This window comes from Staurois parvus, unplaced genomic scaffold, assembly GCF_062004578.1.
Source record: "Staurois parvus isolate SC_StPar_1 unplaced genomic scaffold, SC_StPar_1.0 ptg000134l, whole genome shotgun sequence".
Lineage (NCBI taxonomy): Eukaryota > Metazoa > Chordata > Amphibia > Anura > Ranidae > Staurois > Staurois parvus.
The window spans coordinates 1,168,067-1,191,458 of record NW_028317930.1 but is presented as its reverse complement, the minus strand read 5'-3'; the positions used below and the strand labels follow the sequence as shown (position 1 = coordinate 1,191,458).

Below are 23,392 nucleotides of genomic sequence, written 5' to 3'. Positions count from 1 at the left end.
TACTGGTCGAGAGGAGCACACAGGGGCCCTACGTCTCCCGCACCTCGCTGTTCCAGGGGCTCTGGTCTGCGTTTCTATCTTTAAATCCCATCCGATGTAGATCTGCTCCAACCATAGCTTCACCGCTCTCCCTTCCCCCATCGTCTTCCAACTCCGGGGGCGGGACCCTGCCGAGCCAGCCCCAATCAGAGCCGGCCGCGGTTGCTCGGTGACAGCTGCAAGACCCGCCCCCTGATATTACAGTGCGGACTCCGGCGGGGAAGAGCAGGAGAGACGGCGTAGCTGGAGACTGACGGGTCCGGGTACATGGACATTGTCATCTCGCAGAGCCTGGCCTTCCCTACCACTGTCCCAGCACAGCCGGCATGGAGCTCCCGGCCGCCGGTGAACATGTCTTCGCTGTGGAGAGCATCGAGAAGAAGCGGATCCGTAAGGTAAATCAATAGGACCCGGGTAGGGGCCATCACTCATCATCAATATATATATTCATTGTTATTATTTATTTTTGTCTCCCAGGGACGTGTGGAATACCTGGTGAAATGGAGAGGATGGTCATCCAAGTAAGTCTTGGACAGATAATCACATCATCACACATGGATCTTCATCACACCTCACCATTTATTATTATTTATTATTATCAATATTATTATTTATTATTATTATTAGCACCATCCAGCAGACAGGAGATTGATTAGACGCAGGGAGGGGGATCACAGATCTGCATCACATCACTACTCACACACGACATGGGATCTGATCATTATATGTTACCATTAACATTGCATTTATTTTTTATTAATATTATCATTGCATTTATTTTATAATTTTATTGTTGCTATTATTATTAATAATAATCCCCTCTAGCAGACAAGCAATCAGTGTGAGGGACGCATGTTTTGGGATTACACATTTTATTATTTCTTCCTCTCTAGTAGTGTTGGCACACACAGGTCCTGAGATCCTAGATTTTATCTTTATTATTTCTCCCTCTCCTGTATTGTTGGCACACACAGGTTTCGAGATCCTCTCTCCTGTTGGTTGGATCTCTTCCTCCTGCTCATGATCATACAAGCAGTTGGTGTGGTCTGGCTGGGTGTCAGCCCTGTAGGGGGTTGGGAGTTTGCCTTTTGCCAAGGATGGAATGTCTTTTCCTGCCTCTCTTCTCTAGGAGTGCTGGTTATTCCAACAGCATGTCACCTTACATGGCTTCCCTGTAAATGAGAATCATTGAGGTAGGGGGTATTCTGACAGTGTGCACATTGCACTCACGCATACAGAACTGTAATACAACTGGGATTTCTAGTTCCACTGGTGTGGGCTCAGTGTTGATCACTACTTCTTCCCCTGACTTATTGAACAAGAGTCTGTGTTACAGATCAACCCTATGGCTACATCCTAAATGTAAAAAGTGACTACTCAAGCCCCTGGTTTGTTTTATATAAAAGAGAATCACCTGAACCCTTGACTTCTTATATATTAAAGATGCTAACTTTATCTCTAGGCTGCTTGCCTGGCATCTTATTTATGAAAGATGATAGATCCATTGGTTTCCTACATAGAAAAGATAATCATATGATCCCCTAGCATCATATATATAGGATGTTTGTTAGATCCATTGGCTTCTTATATACGAGATGTTTACAGGATCTCTTGGCTTCTTATATACAAGATGTTTACTAAATTCCTTGGTTTCTTAAATACAAGATCTTTATTAGATCGCTTAGCTTATATATACAAGAGATGTTTACTTGATCCCCTGGCTTTTATTTATGAAAGATGAATAGTCGAACCCTTGGCTCCTTCTGATGAAAGATGTTCACTCGATCCCTTGGCTTCTTCTAGATGAAGTGTATGGTTCAGTTTTTTTGGCCAATTCAGAACAGAGGTAGATTGTATATACTAATTTGCATGATAGAACATACATTAGAGATATACTTTCCCCTCCCCCTTGCTTTATTTATTTATTTAATCCCCTCTCACTGGTCAGATTGGGTTGTCCTCAGTTGGCATGCTCATCTGCCCAGCAAATCCAGTGCTGTCTTGTAACTCACTGCAGTTGTAACTGGGATCTCACGTTGTCATCTTCCCCTCATGACATTATCAGGGAGCTGGCTATCCCTTCCAGGTTTTTGTAGCTGGCCCCTTGATGAAGTGTTCACTGGGTCTACCCTCCTCCTGCTGCTATGTGGATGCTGAAACCTCCTGGGATGTCTTACTTGGATATCCCAGGACATTGTGGTTGTTGAACATTATCCTGACCTAGTCGGGGGCTTACTTTTAATTACAAATAAAATGTTATTGTCTTAATTTTGCAGAGTGGATAGTTGCATTAGCGCAAATGTGAGTTTTGAAGTTAATGTCCACTCATACCATTTTGCACTGTCTAAGCTAGTGCTGTACAGTATCCCAGTTTTAAAACAGCACTAAAATTGTATAGAGTAAGGACTTTATGGTGAATAGCACAATGGGACATGAATGTGTTTCATTTTGTGCAGTCTTGGCTAGTGCTGTCCAATGTTGCAGTATTATAAGCCAGTTTAGAAGAGTTCTAGGTTGCATGGATTTAGAAGAGTTTTATAGTTAATAACATGATGGAACAATAATGAATTTTATATTGTACAGTCTAGGCTGGTGCTGTCCAATATCTCCATTTTATAGGCAATTTCAGAAGGCTTCTATGTCCTATGGATGAAGAAGAGATTTATATTTCATACCATGATGGAACACAAATTAATTTTATTTTGTACAGATTAGGCTTCTGTTATCTAATATATCCATTTTATAGGACAGTTCTGAAGAGTTCTAGATTGTATGGATGGAGAAGAGGTTTACAGTGATTAACAAGATGGAACATGAATGAGTTTTATTTTGTATGGGCTAGGCTTCTGCTATCTAATATTCACATTTTTAGGACAATCCGGAAGAGCACTAGATTCTATGAATGGAGAAGAGGTTTACAGTGAATACCATGATGGAACATGAATGAGTTTTATTTTGTATGGCCTAGGCTTATGCTATCCAATATCTCCACTTTATAGGCCAATTTGGATGAGTACTAGGTTGTATGGACGGAGAAGAGGTTTATAGTGAATAACATGATGGAACATGAATTTTATTTTTTTTTGATTGGTCCAGACAATTTCTGTTCAAGGTGTACATTTTATAGGTCAGTTCAGAAGAGTTCTAAATTGTATGGATGGAGAAGAGGTTTATACTAAATAACATGGAACATCTGGAACAATAATAAATTTCATAGTGTACAGGCGAGGCTATTTTTGTCTAATATTTCCATTTTATAGGCCAATTCAGGGGAGTTCTAGAGTGTATGGATGAAGAACACGTTTATACTGTTATGGCATGATGGAACATGAATAGATTTTATTTTGTACGATCTAAGCTTGCGTCCGATATCCAGTTTTTCTTGGCCATTTCAGAATACAGCTATATTGTATATATACCGCACATCATGATGGAACATTAACTCCTCTCATCTTGTGCTGTCTAGGTATAACACATGGGAACCAGAGGAAAATATTTTGGACCCTCGACTGTTGGTTGCATTTCAAAACAGGTATGTTTAGTGCTCTTTTTCATCAACCAATACTTTTGAGAATGTTTATTTATAAAAGAAAAACTCTTTGAGCCTCCAATGTATAACATTGTAACAAGAAGGCCTGGTAGAGATATGTGTGGTTTTCTGAGGACATAAACTTGGCTAATACAAAAAAAAAAAAATCAGGCTGTTTCAAATGAACCAATTAGTTGCCTGGCAGGTGGCCTAGATCTCAGTATCCCAAAGCAATGTTTTGTCCCTTCAGCCATTACAGATTTGGAATTTGACAGAGGTGGGCGTTCCATTACAAGGTTGTTGTGCAGAGGCTTCCTTCCCTCCACCCACTCACAAAAACTCTTGGCTAATTTTGACATTGTGTAAACAGTCTGGAGTGGAGTCTCCCCAACCTTAGATTGCATGTAATCTTGCTCCATGCATTTTAATGAGATCATTAGCATGCTGCCTGCATCTGTACATCTTAGCATCCAGCATATATTCTCTATTAAATGGTTTTAACGTTTGAATTTAATATTTATGGAGATAATAGGGTCAGAATGATTCAAGTCCAGCTTTGTGTGTTTTAACAATGCAGTATCTTCATAAGAATAGGTACCTGATTTCATACCTAAATGTACTGCAAATATGTCCTCCTCATCAGCTCACATTGTTACAGAGTTGTATGTTTGTGTAACATTCACATAGCTTGGTAGTAATCCTGAAGATCAGCTGCATTATACCCACATAGACTGTCAGGCCTGCAGCTGATGGGAGGTTGGTATGATTAAGACAGACTTGTTCCAGAATGATTCTACGAGGTCACACCATGCATTATTATTCTGTTAACCCTGATGAAGAATGTTCTGGCACTCTCAAAAGTCCTTGTTGGTTTCTGCTATTAAATGGTTATACCATTAATGCCTCTCTAGTACATCTGCTTCCATCTGTGTTTTGGCCAAATGTCTATTCACATATCAGCTGATACAATACGCATGTGCTGGGAATGTGCCTGCCTTAATCATACCTACTTTCTATGCTGGCAATCTGCAACGATTTTCTGCAGCTGGACTCAGAGAATCCTATCCAATGCAAGTAGATAACTCTATATGTATGCAGTCTAGCACAGCCAATGACTCATGCACACAGCCGCAGGCATTTTACGCACTTGGACATAAATCCCTATGCAAGTGTGGTATATACACTATATTGCCAAAAGTATTGGGATGCCTGCCTTTACACGCACATGAACTTTAATGGCATCCCAGTCTTAGTCTGTAGGGTTCAATACTGAGTTGGCCTACCTTTTGCGACTATAACAGCTTCAACTCTTTTGGGAAGGCTGTCCACACAAAGTGTAGGAGTGTGTCTGTAGGAATGTTTGACCATTCTTCCACAAGCGCAATTTGTGAGGTAAGGCACTGATGGCAGATCAGAAGGCCTGGCTCGCCGTTTCCACTCTAATCACAAAGGTGTTCTGTCCGGTTGAGGTCATGACTCTGTGCAGGCCAGTCAAGTTCCTCCACTCCAGACTCACTCATCCATGTCTTTGTTAACCTTGATTTTTCCTTTGGTGCGCAATCATGTTGGAACAGGAAGGGGCCATCCCAAACTGTTCCCGCAAAGGTGGGAGCATGAAATTGTTCAAAATGTCTTGTTATGCCGACACCTTAAGCGTTCCCTTCACTGGAACTATGGGGCCAAACCCAACCCTTGAAAAACAACCCCACACCATAATCCCCCCTCAGGCAAGTACCATTCTCCTGGCAACTATTAGACCCAGACACGTCCATAGCATTGTCACAGAGAAGCATGATTCATCACTCCAGAGAATACGTCGCCACCACTCTAGAGTCCAGTGGCAGCGTGCCACTGCATCTGATGCTTTGCATTGCACTTGGTGATGCAACCTATTCTCGGTCATGGAAACCTATTCCATGAAGCTCTCTACTCACTGTTGTGCTAATCTGAAGGCCACACAAAGTTTTGAGGTCTTTAGTTATTGACTCTGCAGACAGTTGGTGACTTCTACGCACTGTGCCCTTTTGTATGCGCTGACCCCACTCTGTCATTGTACGTGACCTACCACTTTGTGGCTGAGTTGCTGTTCCCAGTTTCTTCCACTTTGTTATAATACCACTAACAGTTGACCGTGGAATATTTAGTAGCAAGAAGATTTCACGGATGGACTTATTACACAGGTAGCAACCTATCACGGTGCCGTGCTTGAATTCACTGAGCTCCTGAGAGCGACCCATTCTTTTACAGATGTTTGTAAAAGCCATTTGCATGCCTAGGTGCTTAATTTTATACGCCTGTGGCCATGAAGGTGATAGGAACACCTAAATCCAATGATTTGGAGGGGTGTCCCAATACGTTTGGCAATATAGTGTACCTGTGTACAGCCATTTATTGATGTAGGGGACTGTATGCTGCAGCTATGTGTCTGGTGCAGAAATACGCAATATGCAATTTAAACCAGATGCGCTTAAGCATCCATGTGCAGGAGGCCTAAGGGGGGTAGGACAAGTGTCTGCTTTTACCTCCTTCTTTATTACTTAGCCTACATTCACACAGGCAATGGGGTGTGGATAGTTTACTGCCATCAGAGGTGGCTATGGCCACATACAAACTGTCTTATTAACTGTAGCCAGTTTGTTCACGGCCAGACAGTGTACAAATCTGAGAGGTGCTGCTATTCGCACACAGTGGGGGAGATTTACTATAACTTGTGCACACAGAATCTGGTGCATCTGTGCATATCAACCGTTCAGCTTGTACAGTTAATCTTTGACAATAAAACCTGGAAGCTGATTGGTTACTATGCAGAGCTTCACCAGTTTAATAAATCTCCCCCAATGTGTGCAGTCAGCATTTAGAACAACCAGCAAGACTCTATTGATTCTTACCCACGGGCACACGAGTGAGACTTTGACTTTGTTATTTCTGCTTTTCATAGATGATATACGTTAGTACAGTAGAAAGGGAGCTGCCATTTTCCATGTGTTAGACATTGCAAACAACAGATTAGCTTTCCTTGCACTGTATTTAATTTCTTTGATTATTCAGTTTTACATTTTTAAAGGCTAAGTTCACCTTTTTTTTTTTTTTTTCTAAATTCCAGCTCCACTCTATGTATTATTGTACCTCTGTTGCAGAAAAATAAAAGCTTTCTTTGATTTTGAGAACAAGGCCTTAGGCTGCCCATACATTATACAATTTTCCTGAGATTTTTGCTTTAGATTTACCAAAATTCATATAATATAAGGTCAAACCTAAACAACACTTTCAATTGAATCTAATTAGGCAGGCCCTTGCACTACATAGTGGAAGGTAAATCTAAATAGAATAGTGTATGTCCACCTTTATACACCTAGAATTAACTAATTGCGCTTTCAGTGCCAAACGTAGTAACAAACACACATTTTGCCATGTGCAAAAAGAGTGACAAATGCGGCAAAACACACAGTAAAAAAACGTGCAACCCACATCACACCAAAATGTCCCATAAGCTACTTTGTGACATGTAGAGCAACACATTGAAATCAACAGGCTGCCCTATGTGTATCACTGAAAAAACATGCCAAAAAACATGCACTCCCACTACTCTAGTTATGCATGGGGCCTGAATGTGAAATTGGTTTGTTTACGCAAGAACAATGAGGCTCCGTTCACATACAGTATGTGGGTTTTTGAATGCATGGCAAACTGCAGAGAAAATGCACATTTTGTAGAGTTGCCACTTCATCCCTTTAAAACTGAAATCCTATTAATTACACAGGTTCTGAGGCTAATTTTATGCAGATTAGGCACTGATTTTAATTACCACCTTAAAGCGGAGCTTCACCCAAAAGGGGAAGTTCCACTTTAAAGACTGGTCTCCCCGCTCCCCATTAAGGATTGGCACCTTGGAGGAGTGTGGGGGGAGGGGGTACCCGATATTGACAGGTACCCGCTCCCACTTCCGATGCGATCGCCTAGGCCAGTGGTCGGCAAGCCGCGGCTCGCGAGCCACATGCGGCTCTTTACACATTTTAATGCGGCTCTTCTGTGTGCCGGGCGCCCGCTCCCCTCCCTCCTCTCGGGCGGCCGCCCCAAAAGTCAGGACTCTGCAGCTAGCCCAGCAATGGGCAAACTACGGCCCGGCGGACCTTTTAATCTGGCCCGCGGAGCGTGGCAAACATTGGCTGTCAGGATGTAGGCAGGGCAGCGTGACGAACTCCTCTCCTCTCACAGTCCACCCTGAAGACCGGAACGGCGCGGGAACACGGCGAGAGGAACGCGCGGAGCAAAGGTAAGTGAATTGACACAATATGGGGAATGAATTACTATAGGGGGGATGAATTACTATAGGGGGGATGAATTACTATGGGGGATGAATTACTATATGGGGGATGAATTACTATGGGGGATGAATTACTATATGGGTGATTAATTACTATGTGGGGGATGAATTACTATATGGGGGATGAATTACTATATGGGGGATGTATTTTCAGTTTTAAAAATGTGGCTCTCAAAATAAATTTCAATCGTGGTTTTGGCGAGATTTGGCTCAGTTGAAAAAAAAGGTTGCCCACCACTGGCCTAGGCGATCGGAAACGGAAGTTGTCCACCCCCCCTCCCTGTAGTCTTCTGGGACATGTGACAGGTCCCAGAAGACTACGGGACCATTCAAAAAGCGCAGTGCTACTCGCACATGCTCAGTGGGCACCCGGTTGTGAAGCCGCTAGCTGACACAACCGGGTGCCCACACTGAAGATGACGGTGTTTGGAACACCGGACAGCTGGTGAAATGGGCTGTGGGGGGGGACACTGCGGGATCGAGGGACAGATGAGTGGCTGTTTTTTAAAAGTCAGCAGCTATATTTTTTGTAGCTGCTGACTTTTATATATTTTTTTTTTACAGTGTGACTGGAGCTCTGCTTTAATCAGACATAGAACCTGTGTAATATGTGTTTGGTTTTAAAGGGATAAGGTGGCAACCCTAGCACTTTGCCATGCGTTTCAGAAACACGCTGCAAATGTGCATCATGTTTTGTTGTCATATGTTAAAGGCACCCCAAATGCAAACACAGCAAAAACTGCAGTAACGCACCATGCTCCGCTCCAAAAAAAGATTTGGAGCTTCTTTGGGCTATTGTTGCATGTGGGAATGTGAGTTTTTGCTACATGGAGATGTGAACAGGGCCTGGCAACTTAGTGTTTCCATCCACTCCATCTCCATCCATTCCCTCCTATGTACTTGTATAAAGATGGCCATATACTATGCAATCTGATTGTACAATTTCCTTTTATATTTACCAAAACTATGGTTTAGGACCCACCTGAACAATCTATTCAATCTGTATCAAATCTGAAAACCCTTGTACTACATAGCTGATGGTAGTTATAAAGGAGATTGTACAATCAAATTGCATAGAAAGTGGGTGGAAAGCAATATTGTAATGAGAGAGGTGTGGTCCAGAGTGGTGAACGCACCCAATTACACCCTCTTCTGTGATGCAAGTGAAGGCTTCTGGGAAATGTCCTATAGGAAGTGAATGATGAGAGACTATCTACAGGAAGAGATGGAATTTGAAAATGATTTCAAAAATTCATCTAAACTGACAAGATTTGAATTCTCCTGTAGATAAGATAAGTGAGAGAAAAGCACATTTGGATGGCTTGGCCAGAAATGGCATTGGAAAATGCCTTCTATTTATTATGAAAAGTGACATTTTGATTGAAAAAGGTGAACTTGTCCTTAAGGGCTTATTTGTTGCTACCAGCATGGATATAGATACTGTATTTAAGGACTAACGTGTTTTTTATGATGTAATATGTACAAATGTTTTCCATTAATTGCTGCACCCTTGTAGTGGTTCCAAACAGAAACAAATATGTCTAAATTGAGGGAGTGAGGATTATATGTAAATGATGATGGGGCATGGAGACATCACCAAGAGATCAAGGGTATAGTGAAATCGGTATTGTGCATTGCATCAGATCTTGTTTTTTTCCTTGTATCAACTCCAGTTTTTCCAGAGCATAGCAGCATCATTATACTAAAATATGCAAGCCAGTCTTATCCAGACAACTTCGTACACAAATATATAGGAATTTTAAACAGTAGCCATTTATAGCCTCTATTCTAGTTGTAAAATCCAACAGATTTGTGCAGGTTGTCATGTACGGCAGCAGAAAAATCATCCTTGTAGTATCATATTTCATACCCACAGCCATGCAATGGCTGAATGCACACTCTATCACGAGGGATTGGAATAACATATCTTACTCCTCAGACCCGCAAGCTTCCTCCTCTCTGTAGGACAAGTCCCCAGAGCTGTTCCTCCTCCTTGCCTGACTGGTTACAGCTCTTTGGTGTCATCACATACAATGCAGAACCAGCAGTTCTTCATTGTATGTGAGACTCTGAGAGCCCACCTACATCCCAAGGAAGAACACCAGCTGCTGGAATAAGGAAAAGGAATAAGGTAAGTATTATGGCAATCCTTATGCCCTAGACAAAAAGAATAATCAACACTTGCAGGGGAGGAAACAATTTTACCCTAGCCTGGAGTTCAGCTTTAAGGAATTGTAATAGCTATAGGGTGTTGTATTTTGTTTTTGATACTTAGCAGCAACCTGTGTTATCTGCATGAGTTTAGCCAGTTCATTGAGCAACACATAGCTGCATAGTATTAAAAAAAATCTGAACACTAAGCATTTGCATTGCTCTCTGTGAGTAATCCACACTGGAGCGGTGCAGAAGGTGAGACCACCACCCCTGAATGCCTGTTTTGTTTTTTTGACAGCTGAACTGGATTTTCCATTAGGAGTACTGTGCCGCAACTTCGAGACTAGCATTTAGCGTGGTCAAGTGAAATTGAATGGGTCGCGTTCCGAGGCAGGGGGCATAATTTTTAAGTGCTGCAGCATGTGTACAACCCCATCCAGCTGCCTTCGCAGTTTAAGGGGGCATTTGAGGGGCAACCGCTCAAATGCCTGTTTTTACTGCCCCCTTACTACACGTGTAAACTAACCCTTAGTGGAACTATTATACAGTGGGGAAAATAATTATTTGATCCCTTGCAGATTTTGTAAGTTTTCCCACTTACAAAGAAATGAAGGGTCTATAATTTTTATAATATGTGTATTTAAAATGATAGAGACAGAATATCAACCAAAAATCCAGAAAAAACACGATACAAATGTTATAAATTGAGTTGCAGTTCAGTGAGTAAAATAAGTATTTGATCCCCAAGCAAAACATGACTTCGTACTCAGTGGAGAAACCCTTGTTGGCAAGTGCAGAGGTAAGACGTTTCTTGTTTTGTTACCAGGTTTACACACATCTCAGGAGGGATTTTGGTCCACTTTTCTTTATAGATCTCCAAATCCTTAAGGTTTCTTGGCTGTTGCTTGGCAATTCAACGTTTCAGCTCCCTCCATAGATTTTCTGTATTAAGTTCTGGAGACTCGCTAGGCCACTTCATGACCCTAATGTGCTTTTTCTTGAGCCACTCCTTTGTTGCCTTGGTGGTATGTTTTGGGTCATTGTCATGCTGGCAGACCCATCTACGACCCATCTTCAGTGTTCTAGCTGAGGGAAGAAGGTTCTCATCCACGATTTTACAATACATGGCCCCGTTCATTAGCCCCTCAATGCAGCAATGTCGGCCTGTACTTTTAGCAGAGAAACAGTCCCAAAGCATAATGTTTCCACCTCCGTGCTTGACTGTAGGGATGGTGTTCTTAGGGTCATAGTCAGCATTTTTCTACCTCCAAACATAGAGAGTCAAGTTTAATGCCAAAGAGTTAAATTTTGGTCTCATCTGACCTCAGCACTTTCTCCCAATCCTTCTCCGAATTATTTAGATGTTCATTAGCAAACTTCAGATGGGACTGTACATGTGCCTTCTTAAGGAGGGGGACCTTGCGGGTTCTGCAGGATTTCAATCCATGGTGGCGTATTGCGTTACAAATGAGTTGTTTGGTGACTGTGGCCCAACTGCCTTGAGATCATTCACAAGCTCCTCCAATGTAGTTCTGTGCTGATCACTCACTTTTCTCATGATCATCTTTACCCTGTGAGGTGAAATCTTGCATGGAGCTCCAGACCGAGGGCGATTGATGGATATTTTGTTTTTCTTCCTTTTGCGAATAATCACTCCAACAGTTGTCTTCTTCTCACCAAGCTTCTTGCTGATGGTCTTGTAGCCCATTCCGGCCTTGTGCATGATGGTGAGAAAGAATGAGACAGGTGTCTTTTGTACACATAACAAGATGCCGTTAGGAGCACCTTCTTAAATTGAAAGGACTAATCTGTGTACCACATGAGCACATAGCCAGTCTGTTGGAGCCAGAATTGTTGTTATTTGTAGATCAAATACTTATTTTACTAACTGAACTGCAACTCAATTTATAACATTTGTATGTGTTTTTTCTGGATTGTTGGTTGATATTCTGTCTCTATCATTTAAAATACACCTATGATAAACATTATAGACCCTTCATTTCTTTGTAAGTGAGCAAACTTACAAAATCTGCAGGGGATCAAATAATTATTTTCCCCACTGTAAGTTCCGTCATGACCAGTCCTCTTGAAGACTAAATTAAAAACAAAAATATGTGAAGAAAGTGAAATGTTTGCACTTTTTCTGACTATTTTTCACATTTATTGCTTATGTGCAGGATAGAAAATGAATCTCAATGGGTGTTGTATTTGTCCACCCTCTCCATTGCCTCATGAGTAGCATTTGGAAGGAATATTAAACCAAGGTAGATTGATTTATGTGATCAGTTGATGGTTAAAGTATCCTGAGACCTACATGGACAGTCAGGGATTAGGTATGGGTCTGTTTACAGTGGATATAAAAAATCTATACACCCGTGTTAAAATGTCAGGTTTCTGTGATATAAAAAAAATGAGACCAAGATAAAATTTCAGAACTTTTTCTACCTTTAATGTAACCTACAACTCAGATGAACAACAAACTGAAATATTTTAGGTGGAGGGAAGTAAAAATAAGCTAAAATAATATGGTTGCATAAGTGTGCACATCCTTAAACTAATACTTTGTTGAAGCACCTTTTGATTTTATTACAGCACTCAGTCTTTTTGGTTAGGAGTCTATCAACATGGCATATCTTGACTTGGCAATATTTGCCCACTCTTCCTTGCAGAAACACTCCTAATCTGTCAGATTGCGAGGGCATCTCCTGTGTACAGCTCTCTTCAGGCCACCCCACAGATTTTCGATCAGATTCAGGTCTGGGCTCTGGCTGGGCCATTCCAAAACTTTAATCTTCTTTTGGTGAAGCCATTTCTTTGTTGATTTGGATGTATGCTTTGGGTCGTTGTCGTGCTGAAAGATAAAGTTCCTCTTCATGTTCAGCTTTCTAGCAGAAGCCTGAAGGTTTTATGCCAATATTGACTGGTATTTGGAGCTGTTCATAATTCCCTCTACCTTGACTAAGGCCCCAGTTCCAGCTGAAGAAAAACAGCCCCAAAGCATGATGCTGACACCACCATGCTTCACTGTGGGTATTTTTATTATTATACAGGATTCATATAGCTCCAACAGTTTGCTCAGTGCTTTACAATATAGCGGGAGACAATACAGTTCAATACAAGAGGGATAGGAGGGCCCTGCTCCTTGGAGCTTACAATCTAGGAAATGGTGTTCTTTTGGTGATGTGCAGTGTTGTTTTTGTGCCAAACATATCTTTTGGAATTATGGCCAAAAAGTTCAACCTTGAAACATCAGACCACAACACATTTTCCCACATGCTTTTGGGAAACTTCAGATGTGTTTTTGCAAAATTTAGCCAGGCTTGGATGTTTTCTTCATAAGAAATGGCTTCCATCTTGCCACTCTACCCCATAGCCCACACATATGAAGAATACAGGATATTGTTGTCATATGTACCTGCCAGATATTCCTGCAGCTCCTTTTAATGTTGCTGTAAGCCTCTTGGCAGCCTCCCAGAGCAGTTTTCTTCTCATCTTTTCATCATCTTTGGAGGGACATCCTGTTCTTGGTAATGTCACCGCTGCGCCATATTTTCTTCACTTGATGATGACTGTCTTCACTGTGTTCCTTAGTATATCTAATGCCTTGGAAATTCTTTTGTACCCTTCTCCTGACTGATACCTTTTTAATATTGAGATCACTCTGATGCTTTGGAAGCTGTCTGCGGACCAGGGCTTTTGCTATAGGATGCGACTTAAGAAAATGTCAGGAAAGACCTACTAGAACAGCTGAACTTTATTTGGTCACATTAAAGGTGGAAAACGTTCTGAAATTATTTATCTTTGTCTAATTTTTTTGTAGCACAGAAACCTGACAGTTTAACAGGGGTGTGTAGACTTTTTATATCCACTGTATAGTTCTGGCTCATGTGAACAGATGTGGAGGACATGAGCTTTGCTGCAAGGCACTCTGATACTACTTCTGTAACGGGGTACAGGTGCAATGAGGCAGATTTCTAAACTTCCCAATAGATATTAGCTCCTGAATGCTGGACAGGTGGGGTCGGGGTTCCCATTATATGTGAAATTTTCTGGCAGAAAATGACCAAACTGGGTAACTGTCTTCTCACTCTATACTCTTGGCAGTAGTTATGATGGGAACAAGAAGGTGTCAGATAGGAAGAACTGATGAGCATCAAACCATTACAAAATATGTTATTTTTTTTTATGTAGTTAGGTATTGTGTTTTTTAGTATGTTCCCTATCTACACTGGGGGAGATTTATTAAAACTGGTGCACACAGAATCTGGTGCAGCTGTGCATGGTAGCCAATCAGCATCTAACTTCAGCTTGTTCAAGGAAGCTTTGACAATAAAACCTGAAAGCTGATGGGTTACTATGCACAGCTGCACCAGATTCTGTGTGCACCAGTGTTCCTAAAGCTCCCCCACTATCACTATATCAGATATAGGAATGTGAAATCATCCAGCTTGTGCCAGTGAATCTGTTTTGAACACCTTCATTTGCTGTCCCCTTTTATATAGAGAACGACAAGAACAGATTATGGGGTACCGAAAACGTGGACCTAAACCAAAGCACCATCTTCTGTCGGTAAGTTAAAGTGTTACTAAACCCACAAAGTAAAATCAGTCTGTATATGCGTAACGCATGCTTGTTATACTCACGGTGGAACCTAAAGGGTTAATCCTTTGCATTGTGTAAAAATGCTGTTTGATCCTGACTTCTCTGATGCTCCCCTTCCTCCACTGTCCCCCTCTTATCTCTTGATAAGACATATCGTGTGACGTCCCTCTGCACATGCTCAGTTTGGTGTGCATTACTAGAGAGGGTTTTTTGTTTCTTTGGAGAGTGCATGTGATCAGCACAGGGTCAATCAGCACTGTCCAGACAGAGGTCATGGGTTCTGCATCCTCCTAGAGCAAAATGAAAACTCCACCTACCAGCTTTAACATGTGCTTGGCTGGACACTGATAGAAGTAACAAGACTGCTCTAACTGCTGATGAGACAAGGTATTTATTTAGCAGTTTATATTTGCTAAAATAATTGCATTTCCATGTTATGTGTACTGTGGGACACCAGATATAGTGAATGCAGGGTCCTGGGTTTAGTAACACTTTAAAGCTGATTTTATTTTGCCCTTTTTGGTCCCTCTTTTCCCCTCTCATCAACATGATAATAACATTACATTTTAAATGTAACTCTCCATTTTCATTACATAGCTTATTTTAGTCCCAATGATGTCATCACTGGGTCTCTGTGCTTCTCTATGAAATGCAGGCAGATCATGACTTGTGAGAGGGGCCATCATGTGGCTGTAGATAGCTTCCTGAAAATATCACAGCACCTGTCCTCCTTATTCTTCCTAAAACCCCTAAGTCCTAATGCAAGCAGTGGGCTGGCTCTTGAGAGGACTTGTGCAAATCAAAATTCCTTGATAGGTGGATGTTAGTCTGCAGGAATGGGCGTTCCTAGGCAGACTGCATTTGCATGCAGACTGCCCTAGGTAACACCCATATGTGATGAAAGGTAAAAACATAGTTTTATTAAGTTTCAGATGAGTCTATTGATCAGGCTAAATTGGGGGACTACTTAATATTTAATGAGCTCCATGCAGATACTGCCAGATGTAGCTCATTAGTTAGTATGGCAATCAGAGGGGTGTAACACCTTTCATCAATTGTTGTAGTTTTCCCACTGATAAGCCCGCAGTCGCTTGCCTCTCTCCATTGTCTGCAAAACAAACCATCTGCTGGATTGACAGTTCATGTTTAGGGAAGTGCTGATTTAAACTCTGATCCACTCCATTGCCAACGTCATGTGACTAACCACTATTGTATACAGTACTAGTTGTTTCTCTAGCTAAGTATTTCAGGATCACTGTTACTAATCATGTGTTAAGGGAGTGAGGGATCTCCTATGTGTTTTTTTTTTTTTAGTGTGTGTACAGTCCATTTAACCTGGTTTCCTATGGGACATATTCACATATATGCGTTTTCAGCTGCTGCGTTTTTGGAAGGGGTTAAGGACTTTTTTTCCTGGAGCAGATTGCATTTTGGTGCAATAGACTTCAAAGGAACTGCACCAAAAATGCAAGTGTTGCATTTTGTATGCGTTTTGCCTTTTTTGGCCAAGAGGAAAATTTTGAGTGCAACTTTGATGCAACTTTACACTCTCTGGCACTCAGAATGCATCAACGTCACATCAAAGTACTTCAGGATAATTTTCCAAGTCGTTGCAACTTTGAAAAGCTTCCTGCACTACTTTTATGCCCCTTTGATGCGTTTATGAGTGCCAGAGAGTTTAAAGTAGCATCAAAGTTACACTCAATACTTTACTATTGGCAGAAAAAACCCAAAATGCTTTAAAAATGTGTGTTCAAATACGCACCACAAAGCATGCCAGAAAAACACATCAATTGCAACATGCATAGCTGTGAACCAGCCTTTATATGGCTTTTATATATATAATTGAAACCTTTTTTATTGTAGGTGCCATCATTTGCTCGTCGTTCCAGTGTGTTGAGTGGCCTTCAGGATGCTACAGTGGACAGCCATACTAAGCCAGATATGGCATCTATAGCAAAGAGCCAGACTTACCAATATCAGTTGAACAGTAAAAAACACCACCAATATCAGCCGTATGTCAGTGATCACTCTGAAAAGCACCACATGAGTAACAAAAGAAAATATTACTATCAGCTGAATAGTAAGAAACATCATCATTATCAACCAGACCCTAAGATGTATGGCCAGTATTCCTCAGGGAAGGATTCTCAGAACTCTTCTGATCAAAGCAGACATAAGGAGTCCTGGACTCAGAGTCGGCCTATTGAGTTAGAGGCTCCTGCAAAGAATGGCTTAGGATTAGCTTTAAATGGCTTGGACAGAAACCTCTCTAGCAGAGCTCCCACCAGCACAGTTAAAGAAGTGTCTGGAAATGGAGTTGGGGGCAAAATGAAAATTGTGAAAAATAAAAATAAGAATGGGAGAATTGTCATAGTTATGAGTAAGTATATGGAGAATGGTATGCAGTCTGTGAAAATTAAGTCTGCTGAGGAGGATTGTGAAACAGAGCCTGGAAGGACAGTGGGTACAAAGGTCACCTGCAATGGTGGCAGGACTTGTAATGTGGTGGAAGAAAAACAAGAGACCTGGAAAAACAGAGCGGAGTCCAAAATCACAGTAATCGGGAATAAAGGGTGTGGAGACCGGAAGACCGCTCCTCTTGCTGGCCTCCGGAGAACCTATTCTAGCACTGAATCTGTTCACAACCAGCCCTTGCCACTCACCACCAAGGAGGACATGACCACATGGACAAATGGAAGCAGTTTATCCAGTAATAAAGAGTCACCGAAGGAAGTTGTATATATTAACCCTAGAAAAAGGTGCTTGGCTGAGTTGGCAGATGCTGGAAATGCCTCCCAAAAAGTACTACCTTCACGAAGCGTTAGCGCTCCTGGAAGACTGGAGAACCAGGGTGGTGGTCAGAGCATTCTGCCTGTTTCCCCACAAGAGCCGGACATCATTCTCTTAGACTCTGACTTGGATGAACCAATAGACTTGCGATGTGTGAAGTCCAGGTGTGACAGTCAACAAGAAATCACCAACCATGTTGTTCAAGTGTCTGAAGAATCCCAGGCCAGTGAACTAGAGGATGCAAAGGAGGAACCAAGGACCGTATTCAAACCTTTTTTTGGAAATATTGTGATTACAGATGTAACAGCCAACTGTCTTACTGTTACTTTCAAGGAGTATATAACCATTTGACCATATTTTGGGGGAGAACTTGGAGTGATTAAAAATGTAATTCAGGGATAACAGCAGTTGGGAAAACGTATAAATTTGTACTTTTCATTCAAAGCCTTTAGAATTGTGAAGCCTTTTAAAGCACTTAATAGCTAAACAGCCTGTATGAGTGTTTTATCTGTAGGTATTGTTCTCCCCGGTAATCAAACCGTTGTCAATGGTAACCATGTAACTTGTATATTTATTAGTATTTATATGTGTAGATTTAATCAAGCTTTGTATTGTTAATAGCTATAATTTTTTTGTGAAATGCAACTTTGATGTAACTATTTTGTTGCCAGAATTGACTAAGTTCATACTGAATTGAACCTGTTATATACAAAATTGTATATTTATGGTGTATTGTTGATATGCAAAGAAATATTAAATCCGGAGCTGCTAATAGATTTTTTTTTTTTTTTAATGCTTCCCGTAGCTGCTTGTATGTAAATATTTATTGAGGAAAAGGTATGTCAGCATCATGCTTTATCCCTGGGCTTGTGTAGAAGTCTGTAGCCTTAGTTAGGTGCTAAATTATATTGTGCAATAATAAAAATTAAATGATTATGAAGAATTGTGGCAGCTGTCTTCAGTATTTGAGCAGCAGGGATTAACATACAACTTTTAATTCCTGTACTGCTGCAAGGAGTTCCAAGAGGAGCGCAGCTGATGGTCAGGATGGAGAAGGGACTTCATTTCTTCTTCTGATCACCTGGATCTTTTAGTAGTGAGACTGCACTGTTTTGAAGAGGCTTAAAGAAGATCTAGCATATTTATTTTTTTACTGTTCTGTCCCCTATAAGACAAAGTACTTATAATACTTTGTCCCATGCTAGGTGTTTCCTAACCCTATCTATGAGGTCAAAACTGCACCCTCTCCCCTCCTGTCATTCCGACAACAGGTAGGAAGAAGATGGAAAAATCATAATGGCAGCTTGGCTCAGCTGTGAGCAATTTCCCCAGACAAGCAGGAGTAAGGGGGGGGGGGGGGAAGTGTCGTCAGCCTGTGCATTCCTCTTGCCACTGTTTGTCTTTGGGGAAAAAAAAGCTCAGATTTGAGACAAGCTGATGTTGTGATGCATCTGTCTCCTTTCTAGCTATTGTCCATTTTATGGTTGACTGCAAAAAAAAAAAGCAAATGCCTAGCATGCTTAGACAATAAACAAGCAGTAGCACCCTGATGGGGCCCTTCACACTGATAGGAATCAGCCAGGTCACAGTGTAAGGACTAAGCTACATGGGTAACTTTCATCTCTTATCATGAGAGATTCAGGCACTTGCCGGCTGTTACTCCCTTGTCCTAAAACTGCTCAGGAGACTAAAGCCGGCCATAGATTGTTCGAATCTTGGCCAGTTCAGCAAGGACCAGCTGAGATTCGAACCATGTATGGGCAAACAATGTACCCAAGTTCCCCAATTAATTAATAAATCAACTTTGGTACAACCAGCCTGTTGGATTTTACATGCGATTATTGCTAGCAGCTATTGGAGCCACTAGCAGTAATCACTGCACTGTGTTCTCATGGCGGGGATGCCCCCCCCCTCTCTTCCCTGTGGGGAGAACACAATGGCTCATTGGAACAGATTCCCCCAGCAACACTGACTGTTTTGATGGGGGAATCAAGTGAGAGAGCTTTAGGCAGGCCATAGATGATTCGATTTTCTTTCCTGTAGAACCCATCTATTGAGTGATCAAATGGTACTTTTAATGATTTTAATAGAATGAGTAAGCTTCCAAAGTCGCCCATAGATGGATTGAATCTCGGCCGGTTCAGTCTGTAAAAAGGCATTTCATGTTTTTTTTAAGTGATGGTAACAACTGCTTATGCACCATTTTTTCATATGCTATGCTTCAATTTCCAAGGTTTGTGATGTCATTGACCATGGACCAGATTCACTGGTACTGGTAATTATCACAGTGAGTGATGATCGGGAAGAAAACAGAGGAAATGGTGAGACTGAGAATAAAGACAAAACAGGCAGCTGTGCCAGGTAGCACAATGGCAAGAACGTTTGCCCACACAATATAATGATAATTAGTATAAGGCTAGGGTCACATCTCTGTGAGCAGTGAATGTATGCAAAATCACATGCGTTCCTGCAGAGAAGAAGCATGCCATTAATTCTAAATCAGACCTCCTGCGCATCGGCACTCATGCCACATTTTCATGCACACCAAATTCAATGGTGCTGCAGCACCATGCAGCCTGCTGTAGTGCAACTTAAAAAAAGGTCAGGGACTCCTTTCTCTGCATTTTTGGGGGTAGGACAGCCCATTGAAATGAATGAACAGCGTACATGCAGAATACAGGTCGCAGTAATTTGAACCTAGTGTAAAGGGCAGATCAACGCTGTATTCTTGCATGACAGCTGCTGACTTCACTCATTTATTATACTTTGCGTGGTTAGGAAAAAGGCCACTAAAGACAAATTTTTAGGTACTAGCAACTTTTGTAATGACTCATCCTTTAACCTATACAACATTTTCAGGGGTTTTAAGATCTGGTTTGCAAATACCACAGTTTCATACCTAGGAGTATGCAGGATATCCTTGCAAAGGCAACAAAATGCATTGGGTGTATGACAGATACCAGATATTGGTTTAGTAGTCAAAATGAAAAACAGATTGCTTATTTCAAGAGTTAGAGACACAGCAGGTACAGAATGAAATCCCATATCTAGATACAATGTTGTATGATATTTTGGTTTGGTAATATTATATATGACCTTTTTGTCTCTCACCCCCTTAACCTACTAGCAATTACAGAAACCTGGCTTCAGGCAGCATATTTTGCTTCTCCCGCAGCACTTTCCTATGGAGGCCTCCTCTGGACTCACTCACCCAGACCCAGTGCTCAAAAAGGAGGTGGGGTTGGTTTGCTTCTATCCCCACTGAGCACCTTTCAAGTCCTCCCTAACTCTCCCTCTCTATCCTTCTCTTCTTTCGAGACTCACTGCATCCGGCTGTTTTCTCCCATTTCTCTGAGGATTGCAGTGATCTATCGGCCTCCTGGACCAGTGTCACGCTTTCTTGATGATTTCTCCGCCTGGCTACCCTACTTTCTCTCCTCTGAAATGCCCACTATCATTCTGAGATTTTAACATCCCCATTAATGTCAACAACCCAGCTACATCCCAAATCTTCAACCTAACCTCATCTTTTGCATTAGCACAATATATACAGTCCTCCACTCAATCTGATGGGAATACATTAGACCTTGTTTTCTCCCGTCTTTGCACTCCCTACAACCTCACAAACACCCCCTTTCCTCTCTCTGATCACAATCTCATCACCTTCACAGTGTCCTTGTCCTCAAACACTTAACCCTCCAAGCAGCAAACAATTAACCGCAGAAAGCTTCACAACTTGAACCCTGCTCCTTTCCACTCTGCAACTGACCAACTCTATGACAGAATCTCTCCCCTGTCCTGCCCTGACCTGGCCACTTCTGTCTACAACAGTTTGCTTTCATCCACACTAGACTCACTTGCTCCTCTAACTACACGAAGTATCAGGACCCGACCGTTACAACCTTGGCAAGCTGATGACACCAGAAATCTTAAACGACATAGTCGTGCGCTGGAGCGATTGTGGCGTAAAACCAAATCTCACCAAGCATTCACCTTATATGAATCTGCTTTTTTAACATACAATTCCTCCTTCCATGCTGCCAAACAAGCCTACTTTGTCACTCTCATCAACAGCTTGTCATCCAGTCCTAGTCATCTCTTCTCTACTTTTAACTCTCTACTTTCTCCACCTCCACCCAGTACCTCACTCACTGCTCACGAGATTGCAAATCATTTCAAAAACAAGATTGATGCAATTCGTGGGGACATTGCCACTACACAGACATCCATTCAACTTAGCATACCTTATACTAAACCTCTCTCAACACTTTCTTCTTTTCAGCTTGCTACTACCGAAGAGGTCACTAAGGTTTTCTCAGAAGCCAGTCTCACTACCTGCCCCCTGGATCCTGTCAACTACGGTCTACGGTCACCCTCTTCTTCCATCCTATGCTCCCTCACTCACATCTTCAATCTCTCCCTCTCTAACGGTGCCTTCCCCTCCCCTCTAAAGCATGCACACATCACTCCCATACTTAAAAAGCCCTCCCTGGATCCCACCAACATGAACAACTTAAGACCCATCTCCCTGCTGCCATTTACCTCTAAACTCCTAGAACGCTTAGTCTACAATCGCCTGAGCTTTTACCTCACTGACAACAACCTTCTTGACCCTTTACAGTCTGGCTTTCACTCACTACACTCCACTGAAACTGCCCTACTAAAACTCACTAATGATCTACTAACTGCTAAAACCAACGGTCACTAATCCATACTCTTACTACTTGACCTCTCTGCGGCTTTTGATACAGTTGACTATCCCCTCCTCCTCAAAAAACTCCACTCTCTTGGCCTCAGAGACTCTGCTCTCTCCTGGTTCTCCTCCTACCTATCGAAGCGCTCCTTCAGAGTTACCTATAACTCTGCCTCCTCCTCTCCACTTCCTCTCTGTAGGGGTCCCTCAAGGTTTCATCCTTGGACCCCTACTCTTCTCCATCTACACCTCCTCCCTTGGTCACTTGATAAACTCCCATGGCTTTAAGTACCATCTCTATGCTGATGACACACAAATCTATCTTTCTACCCCTCACCTCACCCCTTCAGTCTCCTCTCGCATTACTAACCTACTAAGCGACATATCAGCATGGATGTCACTCCACTTCCTCAAACTCAATCTTTCCAAAACTGAGCTCATACTATTCCCTCCAGCCCGTGCCCCCTCCCCTGACTTCTCCATCAAGATCAATAACACAATCATCAGTCCCTCCCCTCATGCCAGGGTACTAGGTGTTATCCTAGACTCCCATCTGTCCTTTCAGTCCCAAATCCAATCGCTGTCCAAATATTGTAGACTTCACCTCTGCAACATCTCCAAGATACGGCTGTTCTTAACCTCGGAAACCACTAAGCAACTTATTCACTCCCTTTTTCTATCTCGCCTTGACTATTGTAACTCCCTCCTCATTGGCCTACCTAATCGCAGGCTATCCCCTCTTCAGTCTATCATGAATGCTGCTGCCAGACTCATCCACCTTACTAACCATTCTGTATCAGCCACCCCTCTCTGCCAATCTTTTCACTGGCTTCCCATTGCCCAACAGATAAAATTCAAAACGTTAACAATAACATATAAAGCCATTTATAACTCTGCCCCAAATTACATCACCGATCTTGTCTCCAAATATCACCCAAACCATACTCTCCGCTCCTCGCACAACCTCCTGCTCTCTAGCTCCCTTGTCTTCACCTCCCATGCTGGTCTCCAGGACTTCTCCAGAGCTTCCCCCATCCTCTGGAACTCTCTACCCCAATTTATCAGACTATCGCCTACTCTGCTCACTTTTAGGCGATCTCTGAAAACCTATCTCTTCAGGGAAGCCTATCCTACCCTCAGCTAATAATGGAATCTTCTACTCTTCCTACCAGTCCATCCCCCACAGTTACTACCTTTTGTACCACTAGCCCCTCCATCCCAGATTGTTAGCTCCGAGGAGCAGGGCCCTTCTATCCCT

The 23,392-nt window shown here is 42.1% G+C and overlaps 1 protein-coding gene across 1 annotated transcript; it reads left to right on the top strand.

The window, feature by feature from the left end:
• The first annotated feature begins 229 nt into the window (after window positions 1-229).
• CBX4 (chromobox 4) lies at window positions 230-18,215 on the top strand. Its single transcript, XM_089673065.1, has 5 exons — window positions 230-434; window positions 517-560; window positions 3,506-3,571; window positions 14,549-14,615; window positions 16,515-18,215. Exons 1-5 carry the CDS (start codon window positions 366-368, stop codon window positions 17,790-17,792), a joined length of 1,524 nt encoding a protein of 507 aa, XP_089529191.1. The 5' UTR covers window positions 230-365; the 3' UTR covers window positions 17,793-18,215.
• Window positions 18,216-23,392: the final 5,177 nt, after the last annotated feature.